Genomic DNA, 27,655 nt, shown 5'->3' with positions numbered 1-27,655 from the left:
GCTATCTTTGAGTGGCTTTAGGATAGAAACTATTTTGGAAGAGGTTCAGGTTTTAGGGATGGGGAGCCCTTTTGTGATGTTGTTAAATAGGCAGGTCATGTAAGGCATCAGGGGTTCTTTGAATTTGTTGTAGAATTCTGTTGTATAGCTATCTGGGCCTGGGACTTTGGGTGGTTACAGGTTTTTGAATACTGTCTCTATTTCCTGTGGGGTAATAGGGCTGTGCATGAATTCTTGTTTCTCTGCAGTTAAGGTTGGCATGGTCAGTCCTGTTAGGAATCTTCTGATTTCCTGTTGCGGGTTGCGGGAGGTGTATAGATTGGCATAAAATTCAGTAGTAGTAATAAATTTATTATTTTTACTCCGCCCATCTGGCTGGGTTTCCCCAGCCACTCTGGGTGGCTCCCAACAGAATATTAATAATAATAATAAAAGTGATAAAATATCAAACATTAAAAACTTCACTAAACATGGCTGCCTTCAGATGTCTTCTAAAAGTCAGATAGTAAAGGTAAAGGTAAAGGTAATGGTACCCCTGCCCGTACGGGCCAGACGTGACCGACTCTGGGGTTGCGCGCCCATCTCGCTTAAGAGGCCGGGGGCCAGCGCTGTCCGAAGACACGTGGCCAGCGTGACGAAGCTGCTCTGGCGAGCCTGCACCAGCGCAGCACACGGAAACGCCGTTTACCTTCCCGCTATAAAGCGGTACCTATTTATCTACTTGCACTTAAGGGTGCTTTCGAACTGCTAGGTGGGCAGGAGCTGGGACCGAACAACAGGAGCTCACCCCGCCGCGGGGATTCGAACCGCCGACCATATGATCGGCAAGTCCTAGGCACTGAGGTTTTACCCACAGCGCCACCTGCGTCCCCACATAAAGTCAGATAGTATTCAGAAAATTCTGAGGTTATTTCTTTGGTGGAGGATGTTATGTTACTGTTATGTACTGAGCTGAATAGGATCCAAACTGCAGCAGTCTGATTGGTCCTAGAACAATAGGATTCAGAATGCAGCAGTCTGATTGGTCCTAGAACAATGCAGTGGTATGATTGGTTGGCAGGAACCACCCAATCATGCTCCAGATAGAAGTGAATCCACAACCTGATTGGCTTACAGTAGAATTCCGGAATTAGCCAATCATGTGCAGCCCATTGTGTAAATAATGTATATAAAGCAGATACTTTGAGGGGACATTCATTCATTCCTCCTCACCACTATGAGCTGAATAAAGAGCATGAAATCACTTTGCGACTCTGAGTATATTTCAGTTACCATGTGTTTTTTTATGTGACACAGTGTATTCTTATGTGTATTTTTACAGTGTATTTTTGTGACACAGTGTATTATTATTTTGAGTAATTTTTTCCTTCATCTGTTTAATAATAGTCTGGAGTTCTTCCCCCCATATTCGTAAAAGCGTTGTTTAGAATATAGGATGTTAATAATTGTTTTATTGATTTCTAGAAAGTTTATTTTCCTTCTTTTTTGTTCTATGAGTTTAAGGAGTTTTTTTGGCTTCTGTTTGTTTGTAGTGTGATGAGAGGGTTGTAATGTCTTGTTCGAATTTATCAATTTTTGAGGAGGTTTTTTTAAAAATGGATGCCCTCTTCTTTATGAAGGCTCCTCTGTTGACCGCTTTCATTGTGTCCCAAAGGAAGGGGGTTGTAATGTCAACCACATCATTGTCCTTAAAGCAGTTCTGGAGAGTTTTCAAGAGACTCTCTCTAGCTAGTTGGTTTGTGGTTAGGATGGGGCTGAAGGACCATGATGAGATAGTTTGTGCTTCTTCTCCTATTTTGAGGGTAGCTTCTACTGGGGCATGGTTTGTGATTTTAATGTTACCAATGTTTGCTGTTTCTACTGGGGGATCAGGCCTTGTGTGAGCAGAATGCTGTCCAATCTGGACATTGGGACAGGACGGGCCAGTCCCTCCCCCCATGGCAGCTGCAGCAGCATGGAGACCAGCCAAGCAGCACAGTTGGTGCTGGCGGTCCTCAGGAGCCCTGCGCAGCTGTGGCACTCGCCACCTTGCCTTGCTGGAAGTCAGCCATATATGGCTTTTAATTAAAGTTGACAGAGAAAGGCATGTAATGCCTCTGAGAGCACCTCTGGCTACGGTCCTTGGGACGAAAAAGGATAACAGACCCTCCAAGTGTCTTTATTTTCCAGGGACATCCCTAATTTAGAGAAGCCATCCCGGTTTCTGATTTGATCCTGGTTGGAATGTCCCGCTTTTCCTTAGAATATCCCTATTTTCATTGGAGAACTATTGGGGGGTATGGAGTTATCCAACCCCCGAGCCTCTGAGGGGAAGTTTTTTAATGTCTAGTGTTTTATTATATTTTTATATCTGTTGGAAGCTTCCCAGAGTGCTGGGGCAACCCCAGTAAGATGTTTGGGGTATAAATAGTCAAATTATCATTATGGAATGGGACTTCCATATTTTCTTTTTAAAAATTTTATTTATGCTTTCACAATATTCTTCTACATTATTCGACTTCCCCACACACCCCACCCTCCATGGGTTCCTTTTTACTCTTAGTTGTGCTACATATCTTTATACCCCTTTTAATTGATTTAGCTGCTGTTCATATATCTATTCCTACTTGGAGATTTATGTAACTGTTATACAGGTGAAACTCAGAAAATTAGAATATCATGAAAAAGTTCATTTATTTCAGTAATTTAACTTAAAAGGTGAAACTAATATATGAGATAGACTCATGACATGCAAAGCAAGATATGTCAAGCCTTTATTTTTTATAATTGTGATGATCATGGCATACAGCTGATGAAAACCCCAAATTAATAATCTCAGAAAATTAGAATATTAAATGAAATCAGCATAACAAGGATTGCAAATATTGGACCTCTGAGAAGTAGAAGCATGCATATATACTCAGTACTTTGTTTGGGCCCCTTTTGCATCCATTACTGCCTCAATGCGGCGTGGCATGGATGCTATCAGCCTGTGGCACTGCTGAGGTGTAATGGAAGACCAGGATGCTTCAATAACAGCCTTCAGCTCTACTACATTGCTCGGTCACATGTCTCTCATCTTTCTCTTGGCAATGCCCCATAGATTCTCTATGGGGTTCAGGTCAGACAAGTTTGCTGGCCAATCAAGCACAGTAATCCCATGGGCATTGAACCAGGTGTTGGTACTTTTGGCAGTGTGGGCAGGTGCCAAAGTCCTGCTGGAAAATGAAGTCAGCATCCCCATAAAGCTCATCTGTGGAAGGAAGCATGAAGTGCTCCAAAATCTCCTGGTAGATGGCTGTGTTGACTGTTGACTCTGGACCACAGTGGACCAACACCAGCTGATGACATGGCTCCCCAAATCAACACAGACTGTGGAAATTTCACACTGGACTTCAAGCATCTGGCATTGTGTGCCTCCCCATTATTCCTCCAGACTCTGGGTCCTTGGTTTCCAAATGAGATGCAAAAGCTGCTCTCATCAGAAAAGAGATTTGAGTAGTTGATCACCACAATTATATTAGTTTCACCTTTTAAGTTGAATTACTGAAATAAATGAACTTTTCCATGATATTCTAATTTTCCGAGTTTCACCTGTAATTCTTTAAATATTCTCCAAAGTTTTCCCACTCGTCTCTTATGGTATGTTCATCCTGGCTTCTTATCTTTGCAGTCAACATTGCTAACGCCACATATTCTATTAACTTATTCTGTCAATCCTCTTCCACATTTGTACATAGGCTATTCTGGCCGCAGCAGTTGCATAAAGAAAAAGATTTAATACAGTCCTAGGTCTCTCAGCCTCTATTATACCCAAAAGGAACATCTCTGGGTCTTTTGGAAATGGCAACTTTAGCATTTTTTAAAATTTCTGTGTATATCTTCTCCCAATATTCCTTAGCTTTCTTACATCCCTACCACATGTGTATACATGTCCCCTCTGTTTCTTTGCATTTCTAACACCCTTTTATACATTTTGACCAATGTGAGGCCCCCTTTTCTATTGGAGAAATATTGCAGGGTAAGGGATGACAGATAAGAAGACTTGAAAGTGTTGGTGAGACTGTCTTTCTTTGAGCACAGGGGTTACAGGGATGATGTGAACTTGCATGGAAGCCCTGGGACAAGCTCCTAGTCCAGGCATAGGCAAACTCGGCGCTCCTGATGTTTGGGACTACAACTCCCATCATCCCTAGCTAACAGGACCAGTGGTCAGGGATGATGGGAGTTGTAGTCCCAAAACAGCTGGAGGACCGAGTTTGCCTATGCCTGTCCTAGTACTTCCCCAAGCTTCCACTTTCATATCAATCCCAGCATGCATTGCCCAGGAACCAGCTGAGAAATACTGCATGCAGCTTTTTCCCTCCCCCCCCCACCACGATCCTTTCCTAGATCTGCTCTTACCATCCTTTTCTGCTCCTTCTGCCACTGATCTTTGAATTCCTTCCGCCATTTCTCAATTTCATTCCTCTTCGCCCAAAGAGGCTGCAAGGCAAGGTGGGGTGCAGGAAGTGAGATCTCCAGCAGTAGGTTTCATTATTTACAAATCTATGGCATCCAGGAGACACCACGAGTGACCAAGGGACCTGGGCAAATCAGCAGAATGGATTGCAAGCCCAAGAGATATTTTAGTTGCTGCATATGTAAAATGGTGTCTCATCTAAGCTGAGAAACACTGTACCTGATAGTATTCCTTCATTTGCAAAATCCCAGCCGTCTCTATGGCCAAGTTCCCTGCCCTGATGTCATGCTCCATGGTCATGGTGTACAGATTCTGTAAGGGCATACAAGTCTGAAAAGACAAAAACACAGAGCCAATGGGTTCTAGGACTGAGAGTGTTGGGACTGGAACCAGGATGTTTCGGTTCAAATCCCAGCTTACAGGGAATGCTCAGTCTCCCTATTAGCACAGCGATGAAAGAAGACCTCCTATCTCACGTATGTGGCACTGCTCTGCCGGTTTCATTTGCTGGCTCAATGCAGTAACCATGGCATATGTGAACAGCTCACCCCGTGGATCAGCCACGTCACGTGGCAAGTGTCCACATCAGCACTGCAACTGGCTTTCGAGACTTTTGAAGCACTAGAGCCAATCCACAAAACTAGCTATAGAGATGAGGTGGAGCGGCTGACAGAGTGGTGCAGAGCTAACAACTTGCTCATAAATACAAGGAAGACAAAGGAGCTTGTGGTGGACTTCAGGAGACAGAAGAGCAATATCCAGCCACTTTTGATTGATGGGGTCTGTGTGGAGAGGGTAACAACGTTCAGATTTTTGGGCATTGAATTACAAGAGGATCTGTCCTGGAGTGTCAACACAAGGGGGCTTGTGAAGAAGGCACAGCAGAGACTGTACTTTTTGAGAATTCTAAGGAAAAACCATCTTCCGCAGAAACTGCTGCTTGCCTTCTATCACTGTGCCATTGAGAGCGTGCTCACTTATGGCTTATGTGTGTGGTACGGAAGCTGTACTACCCAGGACAGGATGGGGTTGTGCAGAGTTGTTAAGGCAGCAGAGAGCATTGTTGGCTGCCCACTCTCCACCTTAGAGCAGATTTATGCCACAAGGTGCCATAGGAAGGCACTGGACATAGTAAAAGATCCATCGCATCCTGGTCACTGTCTCTTCGAGCTCCTGCCGTCGGGATGGAGATACAGGACGATGAAGACAAGAACGAGCCGTCTTAAGAACAGCTTCTTCTCCAGAGCGATCTCAGCCCTGAATGGGAAGCCTGGACTTTGAAAGTCATCTAATCTTCCTTGCTGTATTATACTGTATTGTTTTAATTAGTGTTTTTATGGAGCAGTCAAGTAATTTCGTTGTCCCTGAGAGGGGGCAATGACAATAAAGATATTTCTATTTCTATTTCTATTTCTAGCTGCATACCACACAGAAGTGGTTTTCAGCAACAACCCCTCTGCCTGCTTAAAGGAGAAAGCAGAGAATCAAGCTTTAGGAGTTCTAGCTGCAACTTAGCCCAGCCATATTAGAAGCTAGTGTCATGGCACTACGATAGTCAAACCTCAATTGTCAAATGTAATCCACTCTGGAAGACCATTCGACTTCCGAAACGTCCGACAACCAAAAATTGAAAGCAGAAGCCTCAATACAATAGGGAAACTCAAAACGGAAGCCATATCAGAAGTTCAGCTTCTGAAAATTGTTTGAAAACCAGAACAGTTACTTCCGGGTCTTTGGCATTTGGGAGCCAAAACATTTGAAAACGGAGCCATTTGAGAACAGAGGTTTGAGTGTACAACATAGAACAGGGACAGGGAACTGTGTGGTGCTCCAGATGTTGTTGGGCTCCAACTCTCATCAGCCCCCCCCCCCAGCATGGCCAATGGTGAAGGAAGGTGGGCGTCGCAATCCAGCAACACCTAGGGGTACCAGGTTGCCCATCCCTGACATACAGAGGATGCTGGTTGCTTCTCAGAGCTGCAGGAATGAAACAGACATGAAATTAATGCTAATAGCATGGTGTAATGCACATAAGAGTTAATTTTGCTCTGTCAAGTAGAGAGGCTAGCTTTCAAGTGTGTCATGTCCATTAACTAGCTGATGAGAACATAATACCAGAAAATAACAGTTGCCTTTGGGTGCTGCATTATTGGAAGTGGCACCCTGGAACACTTGCCCTTGCATGGGTGAATTCATCTTTATACGTACTGGAAAAATGGTACCTGTAAACGTGGGGGGGGGGTACACACACACCTTATAGATTTAGGCTCTGCATGGGAGAGACTAGCAAAGACCCTACAGATCAGACAACGTAGGGCAATACCGAAACTATTTCACACAGCCTGTGAAATGAAGTCCCAGAAGGGAGCAACTAGGAAACAATACCTGTGGGAAAATGGCACTCCTGCCAGCATCAGCGATCTTCAGGATGTTCTTTGCAAACTCAGTTTCTATGAACAGAAAACAACAATAGACTGAATTTCTAAAGGAAACATATAGTAGGAGCAGAGAGCTTCTTTCTATGTAGCCACAAAAACATGGGATTTTGGAAAGCTGCTCCTACCTTGTGGCAAGATTCATGGAAAGAACTGTGTGTTGGAGTGTTGTGGGTATCAAGGAGTTAAACACTGTGCTTATTGGGAATGCTGACTCAGCAGCATGTGATGACTAAGCATCATGGGGCGTAGCCTAATTGATTCCTTGCCAGCTAGCATAAAGAGGCAAGGTTGTCTTCAGGTGATCATAGAATCATAGAGTTGGAAGAGACCACAAGGGCCATCGAGTCCAACCCCCTGCCAAGCAGGAAACACCATCAGAGCACTCCTGACATATGGTTGTCAAGCCTCTGCTTAAAGACCTCCAAAGAAGGAGACTCCACCACACTCCTTGGCAGCAAATTCCACTGTCGAACAGCTCTTACTGTCAGGAAGTTCTTCCTAATGTTTAGGTGGAATCTTCTTTCTTGTAGTTTGGATCCATTGCTCCGTGTCCGCTTCTCTGGAGCAGCAGAAAACAACCTTTCTCCCTCCTCTGGCTTCTCCCTGAATGTAATTCCACCAGTATCTTGTGTATCCTTAATGTACCAAGACTGCTTTACAATGCTGCAAGACTGCAACTGAATAAAGCCTTACTGAAAATCCAGCTGGATTCCCAAATGCTTCTTGTGGGGCTCTTGTATGTCGCAACACTGTGTACCCTTTCTAATGTCATCTTCTGCTGCTGTTTTGGCCAGGATTGATTGTGGGGACATTTTTTATGGCTGCCTAATGTGGAAATATATCACCTGGATTTTAACTTAAAAGAGTCTGTGTTAGAGGAGAGTTTGGAGGGTCTGATGGCCTGTTTAGGTCATGGATAATGCAAAACCAGCCTCACCGTAATTCAGGCGTTTGTCAACCCAGGTCAAGAGTTCCTTGACGTATTTGCACCACATCTTGGCATAGCCTAGGGCTGCTTCCACGCCACCAGTGCACTTGATCAGCATCTCGTCGGCCTCTTCAGCTGAGAAAATTAATTTGCAGGTTTCAGGAACCAGCTGCAGAAGAAGTCCCTGTGGCTGACCACCAGCACTCAGCAGAGTGAGGAGGCAAACAAGTCTCCATTGGTCAGGTCAAAGCCAGACTTGGTGTCTAACCGCTCTGCTCATTGGGCCACAGGAAGCCCATTGGCTTCCAGGAGACCAAACATCTTTACCAGCCTCTTGCTTTACTCTACCCCCCTCCTCCGCTGATTGGTGATTGGCCTTTTCAATCCCTGTAGCTTCTCCTTCCTTGTAACATGCACTGCCATTGTAACAAAGTGCCCCGTGTGTGTGTCTCTTGCAGCACCTGCTCCATGTCTTCCGCCTTCCTGATGCTTGCCTTGCTCCTGAGCCAGACAAGGCTTTCTCTAGTTCACTAGCAGTGCGGCTACCTTCATCTCTTTGGGTACTTCCAGATGGAGCCCTAATATTGTAAATAGGTTATTCAGATATCATTAAAGGGGTCATTGGCAACAGGTTTGTTGTTCTTGACCCAAGTTAAATGGGGTGGTGAAATATGGATTGGTATTTTGGATGCCAACCAAAACAGAGAAGGTCCTCAATAATATAAGAAACAACAGACAAAATCACAGGAACCTCTGGAAAGAATGACAGGGGTATAAAATCTTATTTGTAAGTGTCCAGCAACATTGGGAGGGATTTTCATACTTAAGGAGCACCAATCCCCCAATGACTCATCCTTTGGACATGCCCTTCTTGTCATCTGTCTGTGCTACTGTTCTGGAACTAATGAGTTCTCCAACTTACAGTTTCATTTTTCTCCCTGGCAACTTGGTCCTTCAGCCAGGCTACCTAGCCAAAAAGACCAGTTCTCACAATGAGAGGCCTTTCTTCTGTAGGAGGGCAAAGGACCCCACCTGTGTGAGACATCACACTGAATGTCTGGCTTTTAAGAGTGTGTACATACTTAATAGTGATTGCTCTTAATTCCAGAGCACTTCCCTCTTTGACTCCCTTTTACATATGTCTTTAATACAGTAATGCTTAAACGTGACTTTGATCCCATGAATCAGTGAGTAGGAATCTGTCATTTAGGGTGGAAAAATCACAAAACCTAATCAAGTTCTTCCAAGGCAAGGTTTGTTCCAACACCTGACCTACATAATCACATGCCTCCCAGGATGGTCATCCTCATGTTGCCACCATTCAGCCATTAAACTGCCCCTAAACAGTTCTGAAACTAGAGAAAGGGGAGAGGGAGTGCCAGCAATCTCCTCCCCCTTCCAGATGGAAGTAGTGATGGGGGAAGCAACCAAAGAATGTGTTTCCTCACAACAGGTTGTGGGTAGCCATGCTGTTAAGTGAAAATATAACCAGAGGGTGGGCTTTTGTAATTTAAAAAAAAACATCATTTAATTGACACATCCTCCATGAATTCATCAGATCCCCTTTTCAAAGCCATCTAAGCTACTGGTTATCACCACATTGTGTGATGGTGAACTCCATAAATTAATTGTGCATTTTGTGGAGAAGGACTTTCTTTTGTCTGTCCTGGATGTCCTGCCATTCATGATGCCAAAAACTTACAAGAGTCCTCAAGCCTAGCAGCAGATGTAAAATGACAGTGGCAATCCAAACTGAATTTGGCCACCTTTGTTTAACCTCCCTTGTCCTGTTACCTGACATGTTCCCTGGTTCTCCTGCTTCCGAACTTCCTTCACATTTATAGAAAGCTTCATCTGTCTGTGAAACAAAGAGAGGATAACATTTTTGAGAATGTTTCTAAATGGGCGAATAACCCCCAAATGCACAGCCCACCATTTTAAAGCTTCATTTGCTTTGTTTAACACAACTACAGTGCTTTAGGGCTCTTCCAGCTTCTGTTTGCCCCATTGCTTTCTTGAGAGGAAACCCATTCTTCACACTGAATCAGAACAAAGGTCAACCAGGTTTTCTCCAGGTGGATATTGGCTCCCATTTAGCACTTAAAGAGCAAGTTTTCCTGGAGAAAGCAGCAGGGCAAGTGGAAACCCGCTTGTGCTTTCTAGGAATGGGGCAAATGGAAGTGTGGGCGAGCCCTTCATTTTGCCAAAGGGCACGAGGTGCAGACTGTGCACCTCAGACCCACCCACCCACATAATCTGCTTCTGATGCAGAAACTTGGGAAGGAGCAGATTGGTCATAGCTGTCAACTTTTCCCTTTTCTTGCGAGGAATCCTATTCGGAATAAGGGAATTTCCCTTTAAAAAAAGGGAAACATTGACAGCTATGCAGATGGTAGAAGGCAAGTGATAAAATCCAAAACCTCACAAGATAGCTGAAATATCCTGCAGTGTCGTCTCAGACACCTTTCACACCCTTTGAGCTAAAAAGTGATATTAAGCTAATTTCTCACTATTTGGGGATCCATAAGGATCTGTGCCTTGGATCCACAATTTTACACCATGGCAGCACTAGACCAAAGCACAGGATCTGTGATTTTTGCAGTCTTGTCAATGAGACAGATATGATTTGTGATTTAATGGTAATTTGGGAAGGAGGAGAAAACTTCTTTAAAAAATTATGCCGTTTCCAGTGGATCTGTTTTGCTGGATCTTTGCACATGTACACTGCCCCTTCTCTTCCTTCCACTCTCTCCAATTACATTTTCTCTTTCTTGACCACTTTCTCCCCTAGCCCCTCCCCACAAGCTCCCAGAATCTTCCCTTTCTCCTGCTTTCAGCTTCAGTGCTGGTCTGAGCTTTGAAAAGCACATGCAGCAGAAAAGAAGCAGATGAAGGTAAGAGCCTTCCAACTTTGTCCTCCAGCTGTACAGGACTTTTTGAGGGGAAGAAAAGCAGCCAGCCCCCTTCTCCCCTGTTAATGCAAGGGACAGTCAGTGGTGTGTGGAAGTTCTCAAGGGGGCCACCGCACCCATAGGCACCATGTTGGCTACCCATTTTGCTAGTTTTGTGGTATTAGACTTTATGGGGGAGTTTATCATGCAAAGGAAGGGATTTGGTTACTTTTGAACTGTTGGAACAAATTAGCTTTCCACAAATGCACTAATAGTTTTTCACTCCAGTGTCAGGCTTACATTTCAACGTACCTGTAGTTTTTCCGTCTGCAGGTTTGAGATTCCACTATCGTTGTCATTAACATCATCAATGAACATATCAACTGCCCTGCAAATTAGAAAGAGCCAACAAGTAATATTACACACACGGCAGAAGTAAAGGTTCTCCACCAGAACCATACAACACAAAATGGGCCATACAACACAATATTATGCAGAATGGTGTAGCTGCCTTGAGTGGTAGATTTTAGGAGCCATTACTGAGTGGCAAATCCTCCTTTATTTATTATTAGATTCTTATCTGGGAGAATGGTAGCATTTGGATTTTTCCACCCAAAAAACCAGAGTATTTGGGGTCATCCTGACTGAGCAAGATGTGCACTGGCAAATTCATTTTTTTTCTGGTAAAATGTACAACATATGTGCTCTCAATAGGGAGTAATAATCCATTGTGGCTCCCTGCTTATATGCACAAATGATGGCAATGACACACAGGTATTTGCCTTCCAGCAACATGAAGCAGTCCTCCATTGCTGCTTGTTCATCACTTTGAAAGCCTTCCTTCTAAAATCTGCAATGGCAGCATACCAAGAAATGCAACTATTCCCTAAAGTTATGACCATATAAACAAAAGTAGCTTGTCAGAGAAGCTGGTTTGATAGAGACAAAAGTTGCATGAAACTCCAGAAACCTTGATTTTCTCTCTCCCCCAGGTCAAGCAAACCCAGCAGTAGCATCAACTGTGTGGGGCTGGTTGCATTTCCACAGAACAATTTTAGTTGATCCTGCTTCCATTGAAACTGCATTCCTTTGATTTGTTCCCAAAGTAAATTACTCCTGATGTCATTATTCTCTGCTGCAGAATTATCTATTGTCATCATCTTCATTAATCAATTAGTTTCTATAGAGTTACCTCAAGACAATGTACAATGGAAACATCAATAAACAGTTGCTGGGGGTGGTGGGGGTACCAGCAGTTGTGTTTAAAACAAAACTAAAACCATACCAAAGCAAAAACCCATTTAGCCAACTGGAAAAGCCTATAAAGCCTCAGTTTGTTTCTGGAAAGTGTGGATATTGGGCACCTGTCGACATTGGGCATCTCAACATGAACGCTATTCCACAGAGCAGGGGCAGCCACACAAAAAGCCCTGCCCAGAGTTACCGCAGAGAAAACTTTGGAAACCTTTGGCACTGAAAGGGTAAATTCTCCTGCATGCTGCAGTGATCTGCTGGGTGAGATATAAGGTGGTCTCTCAAGCTCCCTGGTCCTGAGCTATAGAGGGCTTTATATCTTCATACCTGCACCTTGAACTTGGACTGGCAGCAGCTTGGCAGCCAGAAAAAATCCCCCAAGTGGCATGTTATATGCTGCCGGTGGTTTGCTCCCGCATTCTGCAGCGGCTGCAGCCTGTGGACCAACCCCAAGGGCAACCCCATGGAGTGCACCAGAGTAGTGCAACCACGAGGTTACCAGTACATGGTCAAGTTATCCCAGTCCAAGAATGGCCACAGCTGTCTTACCAATCAAGCTGGCAAAAGGCACTCCTAGCCACGGAGGCACCTGCACCTCAAACTTTAAAAAACCAAAAACCAAAAATAACATAAAGTACATGTCTGCTACCAACACCTTAGGGTCGATCAGTTTGCTTGAAGGATCCCCTTACCCCAGTCAGCCATCTGGATCTGCCCAACTCGCACTGTTGCAGGTGTGCCAGAATAGCTGTTCTGCATTTGTAAGGAACCCATATTTTGGTGTCACAGCTCCTAAACCCCAGAACTCCCTGCCCATTGACTTTAGGCAGGCTCCTTCCTGTATTTTTTCCAGTACCTGCTAAAAACTTTTCCATTTGGGCAAGCCTACCCAGACATGTAAAGTTGATGGGTATTTAACCCATAATGTTAGCTTAGAATGTATACTTTTAACTGTTGATTTTATTCATTTTGCTTTTTATAGCATGTTTCTAACACTGATTTTTATTGACAATTTAAATGTATGTTTTATATTATTTGAAAAGTGCTTAGAGGTTTTATTTCCATTTAAGCAGTATATAAATTTTGTTAAATAAATAAAAGAACCAGGCTAAATGCAAGAAGAATTCAGCTGGGTTATTTTTTCTGGCTTTGCACCCTCTGGTTCTGGCGAAAAGCATAACAACCTGGACAGGTCAGTAGAAATATTGTTCTGACAATTCTAAGCCATTTTCATGGTTGCAGTTGTGCTTTTTTCAGCAGCCACAGTTGATGGAGATGCTCATGCCTCATCTGCGTTGATCTTTCCCCTTCAGTTTTGTACAACAGTATGGATAAATTTAGCGGTGGTGGTGAGCACTGTGTTAGGAGGATTGCTATGAAACCGATCTTGGATACATACGAATTTCCAATTGAAATTTCTATGGCATCCAGACTCCGGAAAATCTCACTGAAGCGTTTCTTGTTTTCAGTCCCTTTCACTTGGCTATTGAGATCTGGAAAGGAGGATAAAAGGGATAAAAGAGAAATCTCCGTGAGGCCTTGTGCAAACAATGAAAGATAGAATCTAGCCATGCATTCTGGCAAAATTATAGAGAAGTCTTGTCTTCCTTTCAAGCTAAAATCTACTGAAAACTATTTAAATAATTAACAATATGGATGTGTTTGAAATCTTATTGGGCTTAGTGAATGCTCAAACTGAAATAAAGATAGGCACAAGATTTGCAGAGCTGGCTTGAAACTCTCCTTAATACAAACATGCCATTTGCTCCTTAGGAAAAAACAACAGTGATGCTAATTTGCAGGAAGATCTGGCTTGTCACAGCACTCGGTACTTTTCTTCTGGAGGTACTCAAGGCTATGCAGTACGGGCACCTCCCCCCCCCAAAAGTGTGGCATTTACTGTAACAACTTCATGGTGTCCGCCAAGACCCCTTTTCCTTAAAAAGAAAGAAAGGGGGAAAGCACTGACAGTACTAATTGGCTAGCACACATGACATCACCAAGGCATTAGTCCTGCGAGCAGTTTTGCAACTCTTTTAAACATATTTGCATTTTTAAAAACAGAACATGGAGGATGAAAGTATAAACAAACAAACAAACAAACAAACAGCATTGTGAAAAGTAAAATTTAAAGAAAGGCTGTAAGCATAGGAGAGAGTGGCAGAACTGATGGCCGACCCAGCATCTGACCTGATAAGATCCAGCAATTGTCATGTAAACTGAAAAGTTGCCAGGCTTGTACCACAGACCAATAACCAACTGTGGCTTCTCTTTAAACATTGTGTCTGTCATTCCCCCCCCCCGATGACAAAAGCAATACTGGATGGGTCCCACTGCTAGTAATATCATATTCTGAATCCATGCAATTGATGGGGGTGGGGCTAGCTAGTTGAGAATATGATAAAGGGCAAGAGAAATCAGTGCTGTTGTGTTGGAAGGGTATTTACAGGAGGACAAAGAAAAGTATCTTCACAGAAAAGCAAGGCACATTGTGTTCAAGGAGCTTTAAAGCTCAGTCAGAGCAAATGGCACTCTACAAATTGTTGTTTGCTCTGAGTCAGCTTTAAAGAGCCACTTTTCTCAGGGAAAGCTCTGGAGCAAAAAACGGGGCACTTGGACATGGAGCTTTAAAGTGCAGATCTGTGCCTGGAAAGAGTGGGGCACAAGGTAAGTGTGGATAAGTCCTGACTGGCAGTGGCCTAACAGAATTTCAGGTCTTCCCCACACTTCCCCCCAGGGAAAACTACTCTTTAGTGCTCAATCGGAGCAAACAGCAATTGGGGTTTTTGTGGATTGCCATTTGTTCCGATTTAGAGCTAAAGAGTGGGTTTCCCTGGGAAAGGTGAAGGGAAAGGGGTAAACGGCTCAGACCTGTGCTTCCAAGGCACAGGAGAAGCGGAAGTGTGGACAAGCCCTTAAGACATTCCCTGCCCTTCCTGGAGATGTTTGGGATTGAACTTGGGCCAGTGTTCTCTCTGAGGACATCACAACAGTCATTGCAGTGGAGAGAGCTCCATGGGACGTGGGGAACAAATTGTCTCTTTGGTGTAGTCCTGAATCCAGACTAATTCCAGGAGTCCTGTTAAACAGGATCCACCCAAGAAAACTGACCTTATTTTTTATTTACCTATTTCACACCAGTTGCCAGAAAAACGGGGGCAAGGATGATATTTCCCCAGCCAGTGCTCCACTATTTTTATAACGGTCCTAGTGAGATTGATAGACAACTGGGACTCAGCAAAAATCACTGAGCTCCACTTCTAGACTTGACAAAATTCAGGGGGCAGGAGCAACTTGCCTGTGGAGGGAAGCTGCACTGCCAGCTTTCAGGTAGCAGTGCCACTGCTGCTTTCCGAGAGGGAGAGGACAAGGTGGGAGGGAAGCCGGCTTGGTGCAGGCAAATGGGCAGGCTCAACTTGGCACTCCCTCCCATGTGCCCACAATATGCCAATCTCCCTGACACCTTGCTCCTCTCCTTCCTGGTAAGTGGTCTGGCCACCACTGGAAGGAAGCAAGGATGTGCTCCATGCTGGTACCAGAGCTTCTGATGCCAAAGAGAGGCAGTCGTACCTCAGGGGTTGCTTGGGAAGTGACATGACAGGCACCAGTAGCTGATTGGTTGGTATCAGGGTAGCATGGAATAAAGTGCATTGCATTACTCTGCACTATTTTCAGCTGGATTCCAGCTAGGATATTCACAATGGAAACCTGCTTAAGCCAGAACATTAAATGTGTTCTCCACGCATGCCCCATGCCATCACCAACTCTGCTTCAAAGGGTTGAGAGAATTCCAGTTTTGGGAGGCACACAGGGGTGAGAAGAGGGGCAGGACATTATGTAGCACAAGGAGAAATACTTGCACTGATGGACCATTGCTGCTCTCCACTTGCAATGGGGGTTAAATTGTGCCAAAATTGCCTTTAAAAGCTCCAAAACCTCAAATTTTCTTGTAGCTTTTACTTAAAAAAACCAAAAAGCCCAACAACTTTCAGTGTGTCATGGTTTTTACTTTTTTAAATATGGCAATCCTACTTCTGGGAGAACTCTTTGATGGGCGGCTGAGGATTCTCAGCATTTCACTCAAGGTTACAATACCCAAGATTCTTATCCATAACTGTTCAGCTGGCCTAAAGTCTATATTGGTTTGTAGTACTATAAACTCTCTTCTGACCTTTCCTTTTTCTTCTAGGGAAAAACTTGCTTTACTTTCCTACTAATTTTGGTCTGTTGCCGCCTCCTTTCCTGCTCAAAGGTGCTATTTAAAATTGGACAGAAGAGGGCAAAAATAGTTCAGTAGGGTTGCAGCCATCATTGGTGCAACCCAACCACATTATGACATCAGTGCTGCCCAGCCAATCCCTGTGAGAGGCTTTATCAGGGCCACCCCAAGACATTTTGGTACCTGGGCGAATGCCCTCCCCAACAAGGAAGAAGGGGTGAGGGAAGATCAGGAACCAGGGGGAAAGAAAGATCAACATCAGGATCTGCTGCCCCCGTGGATCCTGCCGCCTGAGCCGGTTGCCTCACCTTGCCTCATGGGTGGGCCAGCCCTGGCTTTACCACAAAGTCACTGAAAGACACGTGTATCCAGTCATGGGGCAGCAGCAGACCAGGCACGCTGGGGGTCCCTCAGGGCCCTTATTGGCCCCACAGCCCTCACCCATGGCTGCAGCACCGCACTCCAGCAGCCTCCTCATGGCCTGTGGGGCACAGCGGATGTGCTGAGCAACACAGGGAAGGAGGGAAAAGGGGCTGCCAAACTCCTCAGGACACTGTTGGGCGTCTGTTCCCCCTTGCGCCCCCTTGGGCACAGTGCACCAGCCGCCTCATCATAATGATGGGGTGTGCCAAGGGTGAAGCAGCAAGCAAGAGAGGAGCATGCATTGGCGGCACAAACCTGTGCCCCCCCCCTTTCTAGGCTTCTCCCTAGAGTCTCACTAACGTCCAATTCTGTTTCCTGAAACAAACACATGACTTGGCCTGACTGCTTGTGCAGAAGACTCAGGTGGGGGACTTGAAGTGGTGGAATCTAGACTTGAGCACTTCAGACTGCCAGGGGAAGAGGCCATTTTAGAATGCTTCCCCGTGGAAACCACCAAGCAACAATTTAAAAAGAAACACCCTATATGCTCATAATAAACCTGGATATCAGGATGCAGCATGTGTCAAGATGGCCTAACTCTGGGTCAAAACCCTTTGCCAAACCTTTAAAACAAGGCATGTGCTTCTTCATACCATAAACAGAGCAAAATCTCTCTGCTCTCCTTCCCCCTCCTCCAGAAACAGGATGTGGTTGCCTTAAATTCAGGGGGTTGCTTCACTAAGCAGCAAGCGATGGGAGGAAAGGCTTGTTTGTCAGGCACAAATGAAAACGAAAAGAGCCAGCAATGTTGCTCCAAATCATTTTAACTCAGCTGGGTCTTGCACCTTCTTGCTTGCCTTACTACTGAACTACGCAGATTGCCCGGCTGAATTTTAATGGGAAGGCAGCCAATAGGGAAAAGACAAAGACTTGAGTTTAGTTTCGTCCTGACAGTATTGGCTGACACACCTTGGCCGACCACGGAAATTGCACGGGTTGGAGGAAGAGGCTTTTCTGGCCTGTCTTTGTGGACAGCATGCATGCTAAGTGCAGCAGAATCCAACCATCTCTGCAATCTGAGAATTCTCAGTGTCTCCAAACAACACAAACCCCTCTGTGCTGTTGATACTGTTGTCAATGTGAAGGCACGCCTAGGAAGTTGGCTTTTGCCCTTTGGGGCATGATATGCAATGCTGTAGCCGGCTCTGTACATCTGCCGCAATAATCCTAGCTCTGCGTAACAAAGTGGAGTGTGGGGTTCACCTTGCTAGTGCTGGGGGACGTGATGGTTAATGGGGAAGATTGGTTGCTAGGGATAGTCCGGGAAGTGACCCTTGGTTTTCATTTCTGGAGACATCTGCTTGAACTCTTGTAGCAGAACAGTGTAACCTCCTCCCAACATCCAAATATCTGTGTGTGCAAATTTTGGGCATTCAAAATAGATTGACTAGATGGACTGGGAGGTGCAGACTGTTTGTTCTAATAGGTGTATCCTACATTCCTAGCTTAATGGGTTCTCCAAGTGGCTTGCAATCCATTTAAAAGAAAAACAATTCATACAGAACCCCCATCAGAAGAGAACCCTAGAAAATGGAGCAATGTAACAAGACCATAGAATATAGCAAACCAGCTGTCCGGGATACATAAAATAGGCACAATTCCACTAAAAACAGTTATGCTAAAATTAGTCTTTAACCCTCTCACAGTGCAGTGACAGCAATAAAATGCCAGCTCTCCAGGTGATTTTCTCTGGGTAGAGTCTCCAGAGGGAGGATGCCACTACGGAGAAGGCCCTGGACCTAGTAATTGCCTGCCACATTTCAGACAGTGGCTGAAATGAAGGGCACAGTCATGGGTGCAGCCAGGATTTCTGCAGATCCAAGCTATCGGAGACGTGATTGGTCAGTTAGTTAAGTATTTTTATTTACTTACTTGATTGGAGGGGCAGCTGCCCCCTGTGCGTCTGACTATGCTCATGGGCACAGCTAAAGTAGAGTAGGGATTTGTGATGGACATGCCTGGTGGTGATGACTTCAGCACTGTCCAGTGAGAGTCCATGTCTTATAGCACCTCCCGTCCAAAAGTAGCTATAGGCTGGTTCACACTTACCTTGGCTTCATGCTTTCTAGGCACAGGTCTGGGCTTTCCAGGTCCAGGTCTGAAGGGGGGGGGGTTATCCCAGCGCTTTCCCTGGGAAAACCTGCATTTTATTGCTAAATCAGAGCAAACAGTAATGTGCAGAAAACCTGATTGCCATTTGTTCTGATTCAATGGTAAAATGCAGGTTTTCCTGGGGAAAACACTGATCCCAGAAAACCCCAAATCCAATAACAATACTGCCCAGACCTGTGCTTAGAACCATGCCACAAAAAGATGTGTGGCTTGCCTGCCAGAGAGTCACTATAGCCAGCACTGTCAACGAGCCATTTAAGTGCTGTGAAACCGACCACATCAGTGCATACAAGGACCACACTGTCTGCTAGAAGAGTGAAACCAATGTGTGCCCTTCTTACAGGGTCCACACTCCACAAGACTTCTACAGCTTCTCCCCCCACCCCCTCATATTTAATTTTGATGTTCCTCCCTTCCTGGAAGTCAAAGCAAGTCTACTAAGGAGAGATCCCAAAGACACCCATGGTTGGATTTGCTTTATATCAATATTTGACATGTGCCATTTGACTGATATAACCATCTCTCTGAGCAGTAGACACTGAATCATATAAAAGTTGTAGGAAGACCAAACTTTGCACTGTCAGGCTATGCAGGGCTATATGTATTCTATGCTTTAAGTTGGCATATACCAAGTTTATTTTAAAAAATCTGTGTCAAGTTGAAATCAACAGCTCTTATAAAAATTGCATGTATTTGCCTAATTTATTTTGCTTTGTCCACAGAAATCTTTGCAGGGCACTGAAACTCTGTTCACTCAGCACTGGAAATCTTTCCCAAAACACACACTGCCAATTTCACCTGGTAGTGCTCACCCATTCAAGGCTATTTTTGCAACCATGAGGACTAGACACTCGGTTTTTTAAAATGGAAGCTGAACAGACAGTATGCAGAATATTGTACTTAATACCAATTTTTACATCTGTACAATATGTGTTCAGAAGCCTAGAATATGCACAGTCATGAATGTATTTTATAACACTGATATCTATCTTAATATTAAGGAACTCTATAACTCAATAACTCTTCCTAAAATTTAGCCTAAATGTCTTATTATATAAACATAATAAGTGTGCCTTGCCCATATCTAGGGATGGGCAAATCTGTCAATTCTAGTTCATTTCTCATTTTTTCAGTCTTAGTTCAGTTCTTCACATTCCACATTTGCAAATTTTTTTAATAAAAAACACAAGTCCCTCATGAAGATTAATTACATTTTAGTGCTATTTCTTAATATACACATTTTTTGCAACATAGTTTCTCCTTATATATTGCATTACATGCTATTTTCACTAATATACTAAAAAGGATATACCAAGAGCTCAGGCCATAAGTTTCAATATAAGGAATAATTCCTACTTGAGAGTTGAAAAGAAAAACGTGTATATTCTGCTAAGAATAACAATTTGAAGCTGATAGTAAATTTAAACACAACGTGTAGGTACGATAGTTTTAAGTAAATTTAAACACAACGTGTAAGTACGATAGTTTTAAGGTAAAACGTTTCAGTACAAGAATAACGTAGTTTCAAATATGCAGTGATATAATATAGAGGCACATGAAATACCAGTACACAACAATTATTCTGTACAAGTCTCAATGGCAGTCAAAAGGAGTCCATATTATATAGAATCAGAATAAGGAATAAAGAATCAAATAGGGCCGAAAAGGAGTATCCGGAGTGTGAATCAGATGTACGACTCAGTAGTGGTGACCAGGACAGGGCCCTGTTTCGGAGTAAACGCCTTCTTCAGCTGGTAATATCAAATAATATGTCAAAATAAATCAGGTTCTTCAATACCATAGCTTTTGAATTATGGTGCTGGAGGAGACTCTTGAGAGTCCCATGGTCTGCAAGAAGATCAAACCTATCCATTCTGCAGAAAATCAGCCCTGAGTGCTCACTGGAAGGACAGATCGTGAAGCTGAGGCTCCAATACTTTGGCCACCTCATGAGAAGAGAAGACTCCCTGGAAAAGACCCTGATGTTGGGAAAGATGGAGGGCACAAGGAGAAGGGGACGACAGAGGACGAGATGGTGTGATAGTGTTCTCAAAGCGACCAGCATGAGTTTGACCAAACTGCGGGAGGCAGTGGAAGATAGAAGTGCCTGGCGTGCTCTGGTCCATGGGGTCACGAAGAGTCGGACATGACTAAATGACTAAACAACAAACAATGCATTTATATGCACACTTTACCCCAGAATATACATTTTTGTATACCTTACTTGTCTGCAGAACAGCACTGCAAAAAGTAAAAATACACAATACCATAGCAACAACATCTCATGTGAAATCAGTTCGCTGAATGCCTGGTGGAATAAAAACATCCTATGATCACCTATATATCATAGTGGAGTAGGCCTGGCATATTTTCTTGGGGAGTTTCACTTTTTTACAATCTGTAATTACTACAGCAGTGTTACTAGCAAGAGTCAAGAAGTTGCCCTTTTCCTAAAGCAAACACGAATGCCTTGGGCATACCTGGTGACTACTACGCAGGCTCATTTAATTGCTTATAATTCTAGTCACTCATAAGTCTCCAGGTGCCAAAGTCTAACAAGTCATCTCAAGATCTCCAGGGGATGAAGTTTAGCTCTCAGAGGGAGAAAATAGTGGTGGTTCCAGACAACCTGTGTGTTGAACATTCACCCTGATTTGTTTGTAGAGAACTTAGATAACAATGGCTGTTGACTGAGCATTAATTCCAGATTATTTGCAGGGAAGTTAAATGATGTTGTGTCAAAGCAAGTGTCATCCACCACTTTCCCGTGCATTTTCCTTATTATAAAAGTCTGATCTTTTGCAGAAGCAACTTAATTGTTTGAGACCTCTAAACCAACATTAATTGCACAACTTGAATTTGTGACAGAATTTCACCTGAAAACAGTTACTATCTGGAAGTGCCTATAGCATAAAGACAGAAACCAGCGGATAGGCTATTTTCTGTTTGGCTTGAGTATTTTTGCTATTAGAGCCACTTGTGGCTATGAGGCTTTGCCCAGAAACTACTGGACACAGGCTCTGTTCCCAATGCTCCCAGGCAAAATCTCTGTCTGTGGCCAGGTTCTGTCCCTACGCTACCAAGGCCCACCCCTTATTTCTAAGGCTCTGCCCCATTAATCTTAGGGTGGGATTTAATTAATGAGGTGCATCCACGGAATTGGCTCTTGCTTGTACAGTGGCCTTCCCGCTCCTCCCCTTGAACCCTGAAATTGGCTCTGAAGGGGTTGGGAGAACCCCAAAAAGTGCATTGGAGGAGGAGAGGGGGGAATTGTTCCATCTGTCAAGCCCAGATGCTTGTCCTAATGGAATAATGGCCTTAGTGCAACGCTGAATTCCTTCCTCAATATCTTTTTTTTATGAAACCTGGTAACTTTGTAAATCAGTGTGTAGAACTGCAGAACTGGCTGGACGGGATCCTGAAACATACCCCTCTCATTCTTAAATGGTGCCTCTAACTTCTGCCCAGAAATTAATGCAGAAACGCATGGATTCCCACATTCCTTTGCATGTACGTGTCTTGTCCAGTGTGTGAATTTTGTATACACGGGGAACAGATCCTCCCACTGTCCTCCAAATGCTTGCTTGTTAAGCTGTGTCGACATCTATTCTGTGTGTGCCAGGCCCAGGACCGGAAATAATGTTCTAATTGAGGCCGGGAAAGATGCTGAGTTGTTTTTTTGTTTTTTGTTTTACTATTTGACACTTTCTGTGAAATGAGGTAAGAGGAGCACAAAGGGAAGTGGAACTTCTGCCTTCTTGCTGAGCACAAATGAGCTGTAAAAACATCCACCATGGAAAAAGAGAGCCAGTGCCTACGGAGCCTTGTCCTCACTGTCCGACAGAATGAAATGGAGGCCTGATATGGGATATGAACCATTCGCTTAGGTCATACAAGGGGGCTGTAGCGCAAGCTGAAACAGTGAATCAGAGGCACATAGGAACATGAACCCCTAAGAGTCCTTAGGAGAACCACACCCATCCAGTATTGAAAATGCCTTGTGGCTTTTCTCTGTGAGACTATGTACTGTAATTCCCTTCCAAAAGAGGCAATGGCGGCTTTTAAAAAGGATTAGGGAAATTCACTGAGATAATGTGTTTCAGTAACTCCTAACCTGGGTGGCTGTGTTCTCCCTCCCCTGTAGGAGGCAAGAGGTCTCTGAGCGCAGGTTGCTGGAAACAGCCAAGAGGGAGAGAGGGCTGCTCCTGCTCAGCTCCTGCTGACGGGCATCTGGTTGGCCACTGGAGGCGGGCCTTGACTGGCCACTGGCCTAATGCAGCCAGCTCTTCTTATGACTATTGTAGCAGACTCTGGGGCTTAGAAACTATTAGCCCTGGGCTCTGCTTGTAACACAACACTGTGATCTATGGGGTAAGGTTCCTGTATCTGAGGATTGCTGGAAGATGAGACCAAGTCAGGGAGTCAGGTCACCTGACCTCTATACCCTTCCCAGCTCTAAGATGCTCTGTGATTTTGTGTCCAATGTGTAGGTGTGTACGTACAGAAGGGCAGTTAGGCAAAAACAGCCAAGAAATGGAAATCTGTGCTGATCACAGCCCTGAGCGTGGCTGGCAGGAGATGGACCATCCTGCAAGGGCTCCTCAGATGGCCTGAATAATTTCCACTCAAACATCTAGTGCAACAGCTGAAACAAATCTGGGGAGGAAAGTTATCTAAAATTTCACGTGTGTGTGTACATATAGAATTTCAAATCTGACATTTCTGCTACAAAACTTTAAAAGCATTAGTTTTAAAAGTTGCTTTTTTAAGTTTCAGGATTAGGGTTCCAATTAGTGTACCTAGTGCTGTGTGCACATGCCTTCAGTTTCAGAGATATAACTTAAGGGTCAGCCTTTTAAAATAAGTTTTCAAGTAACAAATATATAATATATACAAATATATAACACCAACTACCTTTTGAGCCCTCTTCCCAACTGTGAATACAGTAAGAATATAATAATGGTTTCTAAAGCAATTAATAACTGCTCCTGCTTTCTAAGTACTTCTGAAATGAACACTGCTATACTCAATCTGCCTAGTTTCATTTAGTTTCCTCTTTTTTGCACCAGCCACAACCAAGGACTGCATACTGACCTTGGGTAGAGACCCACAGGGGCTGTATTTGCACAGCAGAGGTGGTGTTGCCCGTTGCAGTACCTCTTTGTCCCTTTTGCCTCATGGTTGTCTCTGGTCAAACAGGTTTTGCAGGCTGTTACTCCCCACATTTGGGATGGAGGGAACTGTTAACTGCAGAGGACAGCTGGCTGAGTGTGTATATACACATGGTCTCTTTTGTGCTGTCTTCGGTTCCGAACAAAATAGATGATCCCCTGGCCCTGAATAAACTGCTGGTCTCATCCACTCAAGCTTTACTCTCAGAGATCCGGCCCCAAATAACAGTGAGAATTTTCCAGCAAGTGCACAACCACACCTTCAGTGCAGCCCCAGATTAGAAGCCCCAGGACCTGCCTCCTGACAGTGCACTAAGAATGAGCTTCATCCTTTTTGCTGAAATAGATCAGAAGATTGCTTCACCTACCAGCAGGTTCAGGGTCCGCCATGGTCAAGTCTTCAGCAGGAAACGCAGGGGTGAATCCCAGCCCAAGTCCCCGGACGACTCAAAAGCCACAGGCTCTGGGAGGTGGCCCCATGGGTTCTGCGTACTTTGCAGAGCCTTGCTGGTCTGCCAGAGCCCGCAGCCGCTCAAAATTTGCTGCTTCCTGCCGACAAGCATTTCCGTGTGAGGAAACTTGTTTGTCCCTTTGATTTGCATACTTTTCTTCAGCTTGCAAGAAAGAGGGCCCTGTGGCAATCCTACTGGCTTTGCTATCTGCAGCTGCACAAGGCCTCTTGGCTTTGAGGTTTTCCGAGATTAACAAACCTCACTTTCTACTCCGGGGGAAAATAAAATAAGTATTGTAATATAATGCATTGCATGTGCTTTGCCATCTCTGAACCTGTGTTCAGTATCTTGAGGACCTCCTGACAGAAATATGGCTGGTGGGGATGAGGTAAAAAAAAGCTACCCCCCCCAAGGGGAGGGGAAGGAAAGGGTCTTCTGGCTGGCCCCTGCCCAGCTCACGTCAGCGGCCCCTCCCTTGGGCAACTGCCGCCAGGGGGGCCTCTGAAGAACCCCAGATCCTATGGGGAGTGGAGAGGCAGCAGTTGCAGCTGCTGCTGCTTTAAAAAAAAATTCCATTGTTTTGTTAGTTTATGTTTCAATCGCTGCATATTGCTGTAATAACTTTATGTAAAGCACTTTGTGACGTCTGCCAGAAAAGCAGTATACAAATGAATGAATGAATGAATGAATGAATGAATGTGTTTGCTCTGTAAGCCAACAACTATGCAGCAATTGCAGCAAGAGAAAGTAAAAATCCAAACATAAATAATGAAATGCATAAATTTTCTGAAACTGCTTAGACCCCCCTGGATCCTGGACACCATAAGCCATCGGCATTCATGGCACATGATTGCAGGCTTCCTTAGAGCAGCTCTGCAAAGTGGACTAGTCCTGCTCACCCCATGTGACAGCTAAAGCTAAGAAAATACTGGCTTGCTTAAAAACACCTAAGATGTCTGTAACTAAGGTAAGATTTGAATGAGGGGCTTCCAATTTTATGTTCTTAGCAGCTCTACTAAACTGTACTAGCTCAATCAAGTATGAAATGAAATGAATAGACTTTATTTGCGTAGCCGACAGGCCATAGCATCAAAGGACTAACACCGACAAAAATACATTACAAATATATTTACCATAAAATCTTATGACCTATTAAAACCCTAGGTAGAAGCTGGATTATCATTCATCCATGACCCTCTGTCCCATGAGCGGTGGCCTTTTCTCTGGTAGATTGTTCCAGGTCGGTTAAGTGAATAGACCAGCCAAATTGAAAGATTATAAATATAAATATAACCTCGGAGGGATGGTCAGGACAGGGAGAAAGAGAATAATAACCAGATGCAGATAAATTAATAATCTCAGTACTTACAACTTGGCAGAGGTAATAAAATAATAATAATAAAACGTAATGATAATAATAATAAGATCCTAGGCGAGGAATCCGGGTGACGACACTGATGTCATTCAGATAGCAGCTCTCAGTCTCATTGCTCTCTCGATAAATTTGGCAACCTTCTCTGTTGTCGAGCTATTCTGGTCGGCTAGGAGTGAGAACAATTTGGCTTCACAAGAGCGGCCCGGGATGGCAGATAGGAGCGGCGTGATGGTCTCGTCCCTGAGATCTTTATATAGGGAGCAAGACAAGAGAACGTGTGACACAGTCTCTACGTAGCCAGCTCCACAGGGGCAGAGCCGGTTCTTGAATGAAATTTTTTGATATCTACCTTCAAGAACAGCTGAGGGTAACATATTTAGTCTGGCCAGGGTAAAGGCCCGCCTGAGTTTTGGAATGGTTAAGGTAGACAAATAAGGTGCCCGAAAATCAAAGTGGGAGGGGGGCAGATAAGCGTACCAAGCACTAAATTTCTTAATATAGGCCAGATTATTCTGCTGCTCAATATCCTTCATGCGCTGGTCAATAACGGTTTTTGCCTTGGGGAGACCCATTTTCAGGAGATGCTGTGCTTGGAGGCCACATGCAAGTAGTTTTTGATGCACTACTTTAGACCACCGACTTCTATGAGCATCTCGTGCTACTAGAGGTAGTAGTCCGGATGGGTTTAAATTTAAGCGAAGCCAATAGTTGAATGTTCTTAACCAGGTCCGGGTTTCGACGGAGAGGAGGCCAGTCTCCAGCCGTAGGGCCGCATTTGGTGCGCATGGTGGAACGGCTAGAATCTGTCTTAAAAATTTAGACTGGACCGTTTCAAGTGTGCGGCAATGATTTCCCGTCCAGATTTGGGCCCCGTAGAGTAATTGCGCCAAGGGTTTTGCTTGAAAGACCTCCAGAGCTGCTGGGATATGTCTGCCCCCCTTCGTAAAGTAAAAGCAAGACAGTATTTTGGCGCTTTGAGATGCTTTTTCCCTAGCATATTTATGATGGGCCTCCCAGGCCCCTGTTGACTGGAAAACTACTCCGAGGTATTTGAAAATTTTGACCTGTTCTATTGGCTGATTGTCCATCTCCCATCTGTGATATCTGTGTCTCCTAGCGAAGACCATGACTTTGGTTTTTTGGTGATTAACCACCAGTTGATCTCTCCTGCAGTAGGCTGAGAATTCTCTTAGTAGCCTTTTGAGGCCTACTTTAGTTCGTGATAAGAGAACCGCGTCGTCCGCATAGAGGAGCGCTGAAATTGATTTTTCGGCCAATTTAGGGGCATGAAACTCCGGGGATGTTAGGTATTTGACCATGTCATTTATATATAAGTTGAATAGGGCCGGGGCTAAAATACAGCCCTGCTTGACTCCTTTGGTGGCTGGCACAGGGCCAATTAATTGCCCATTTACTGAGGTTCTTACATATAACTTGGAGTCTTTATATAGGCTTTTTATCAAGAATAGTAATCTTTTGTCAATGTTGGTAGCATTGAGTTTAGCCCAAAGTTTGACTCGTGAGATCAAGTCAAAGGCCGCCTTCAGGTCAATAAATGCTGCGTATAGAATCCCACGTGTTTTATTGACGTATTTGTCAATGAGGTGTGCTAATACGAAGCAATGGTCTATTGTTGTTCTGCCCTGTCTGAAGCCGGCTTGCTTCTCTGCCAGAACTGCCTCAGTTTCCGTTCAGTCAATTAGTTTGATGTGGAGGTGTTTGGCATACAGTTTGCTGGGGATAGTAAGGAGGCTAATGGGTCTATAGCTCGCTGGATCTGCCATAGGACCCTTTTTATAGATTGGAATAATTACTGCCTCTGTCCAGCAACCAGGTATGCCTGTTGATTTGATGTATGTAAATAGCTCAATCAAGTAAAACGGGAGATAAACTGTGGACTTTAAGAGAGAGCTGAAAACAATTTGTGAGAGACATCACTGGACTTCAACTG

The 27,655-nt window shown here is 44.3% G+C and overlaps 1 protein-coding gene across 1 annotated transcript in view; it reads right to left on the bottom strand.

The window, feature by feature from the left end:
* GMIP (GEM interacting protein) overlaps positions 1 to 24,673 on the bottom strand; it is a 58,218-nt gene extending 33,545 nt beyond the window's left edge. Inside the window, exons 1-8 of the mRNA XM_053368781.1 lie at positions 24,246 to 24,673; positions 13,352 to 13,445; positions 11,011 to 11,086; positions 9,602 to 9,665; positions 7,817 to 7,942; positions 6,827 to 6,891; positions 4,661 to 4,771; positions 4,384 to 4,464 (exon numbers count right to left, since the gene is read on the bottom strand). Of these exons, the coding sequence (XP_053224756.1) occupies positions 4,384 to 4,464; positions 4,661 to 4,771; positions 6,827 to 6,891; positions 7,817 to 7,942; positions 9,602 to 9,665; positions 11,011 to 11,086; positions 13,352 to 13,445; positions 24,246 to 24,267 (639 nt within the window). The 5' untranslated portion in view covers positions 24,268 to 24,673. The remainder of the gene's footprint in view (positions 1 to 4,383; positions 4,465 to 4,660; positions 4,772 to 6,826; positions 6,892 to 7,816; positions 7,943 to 9,601; positions 9,666 to 11,010; positions 11,087 to 13,351; positions 13,446 to 24,245) is intronic.
* Positions 24,674 to 27,655: the final 2,982 nt, after the last annotated feature.

Source organism: Podarcis raffonei, chromosome 2 (genome assembly GCF_027172205.1).
Source record: "Podarcis raffonei isolate rPodRaf1 chromosome 2, rPodRaf1.pri, whole genome shotgun sequence".
Taxonomy (NCBI): Eukaryota; Metazoa; Chordata; class Lepidosauria; order Squamata; family Lacertidae; genus Podarcis; species Podarcis raffonei.
Note: the sequence above shows the minus strand (reverse complement) of the source record. Positions and strands in the feature narration are given on the sequence as shown.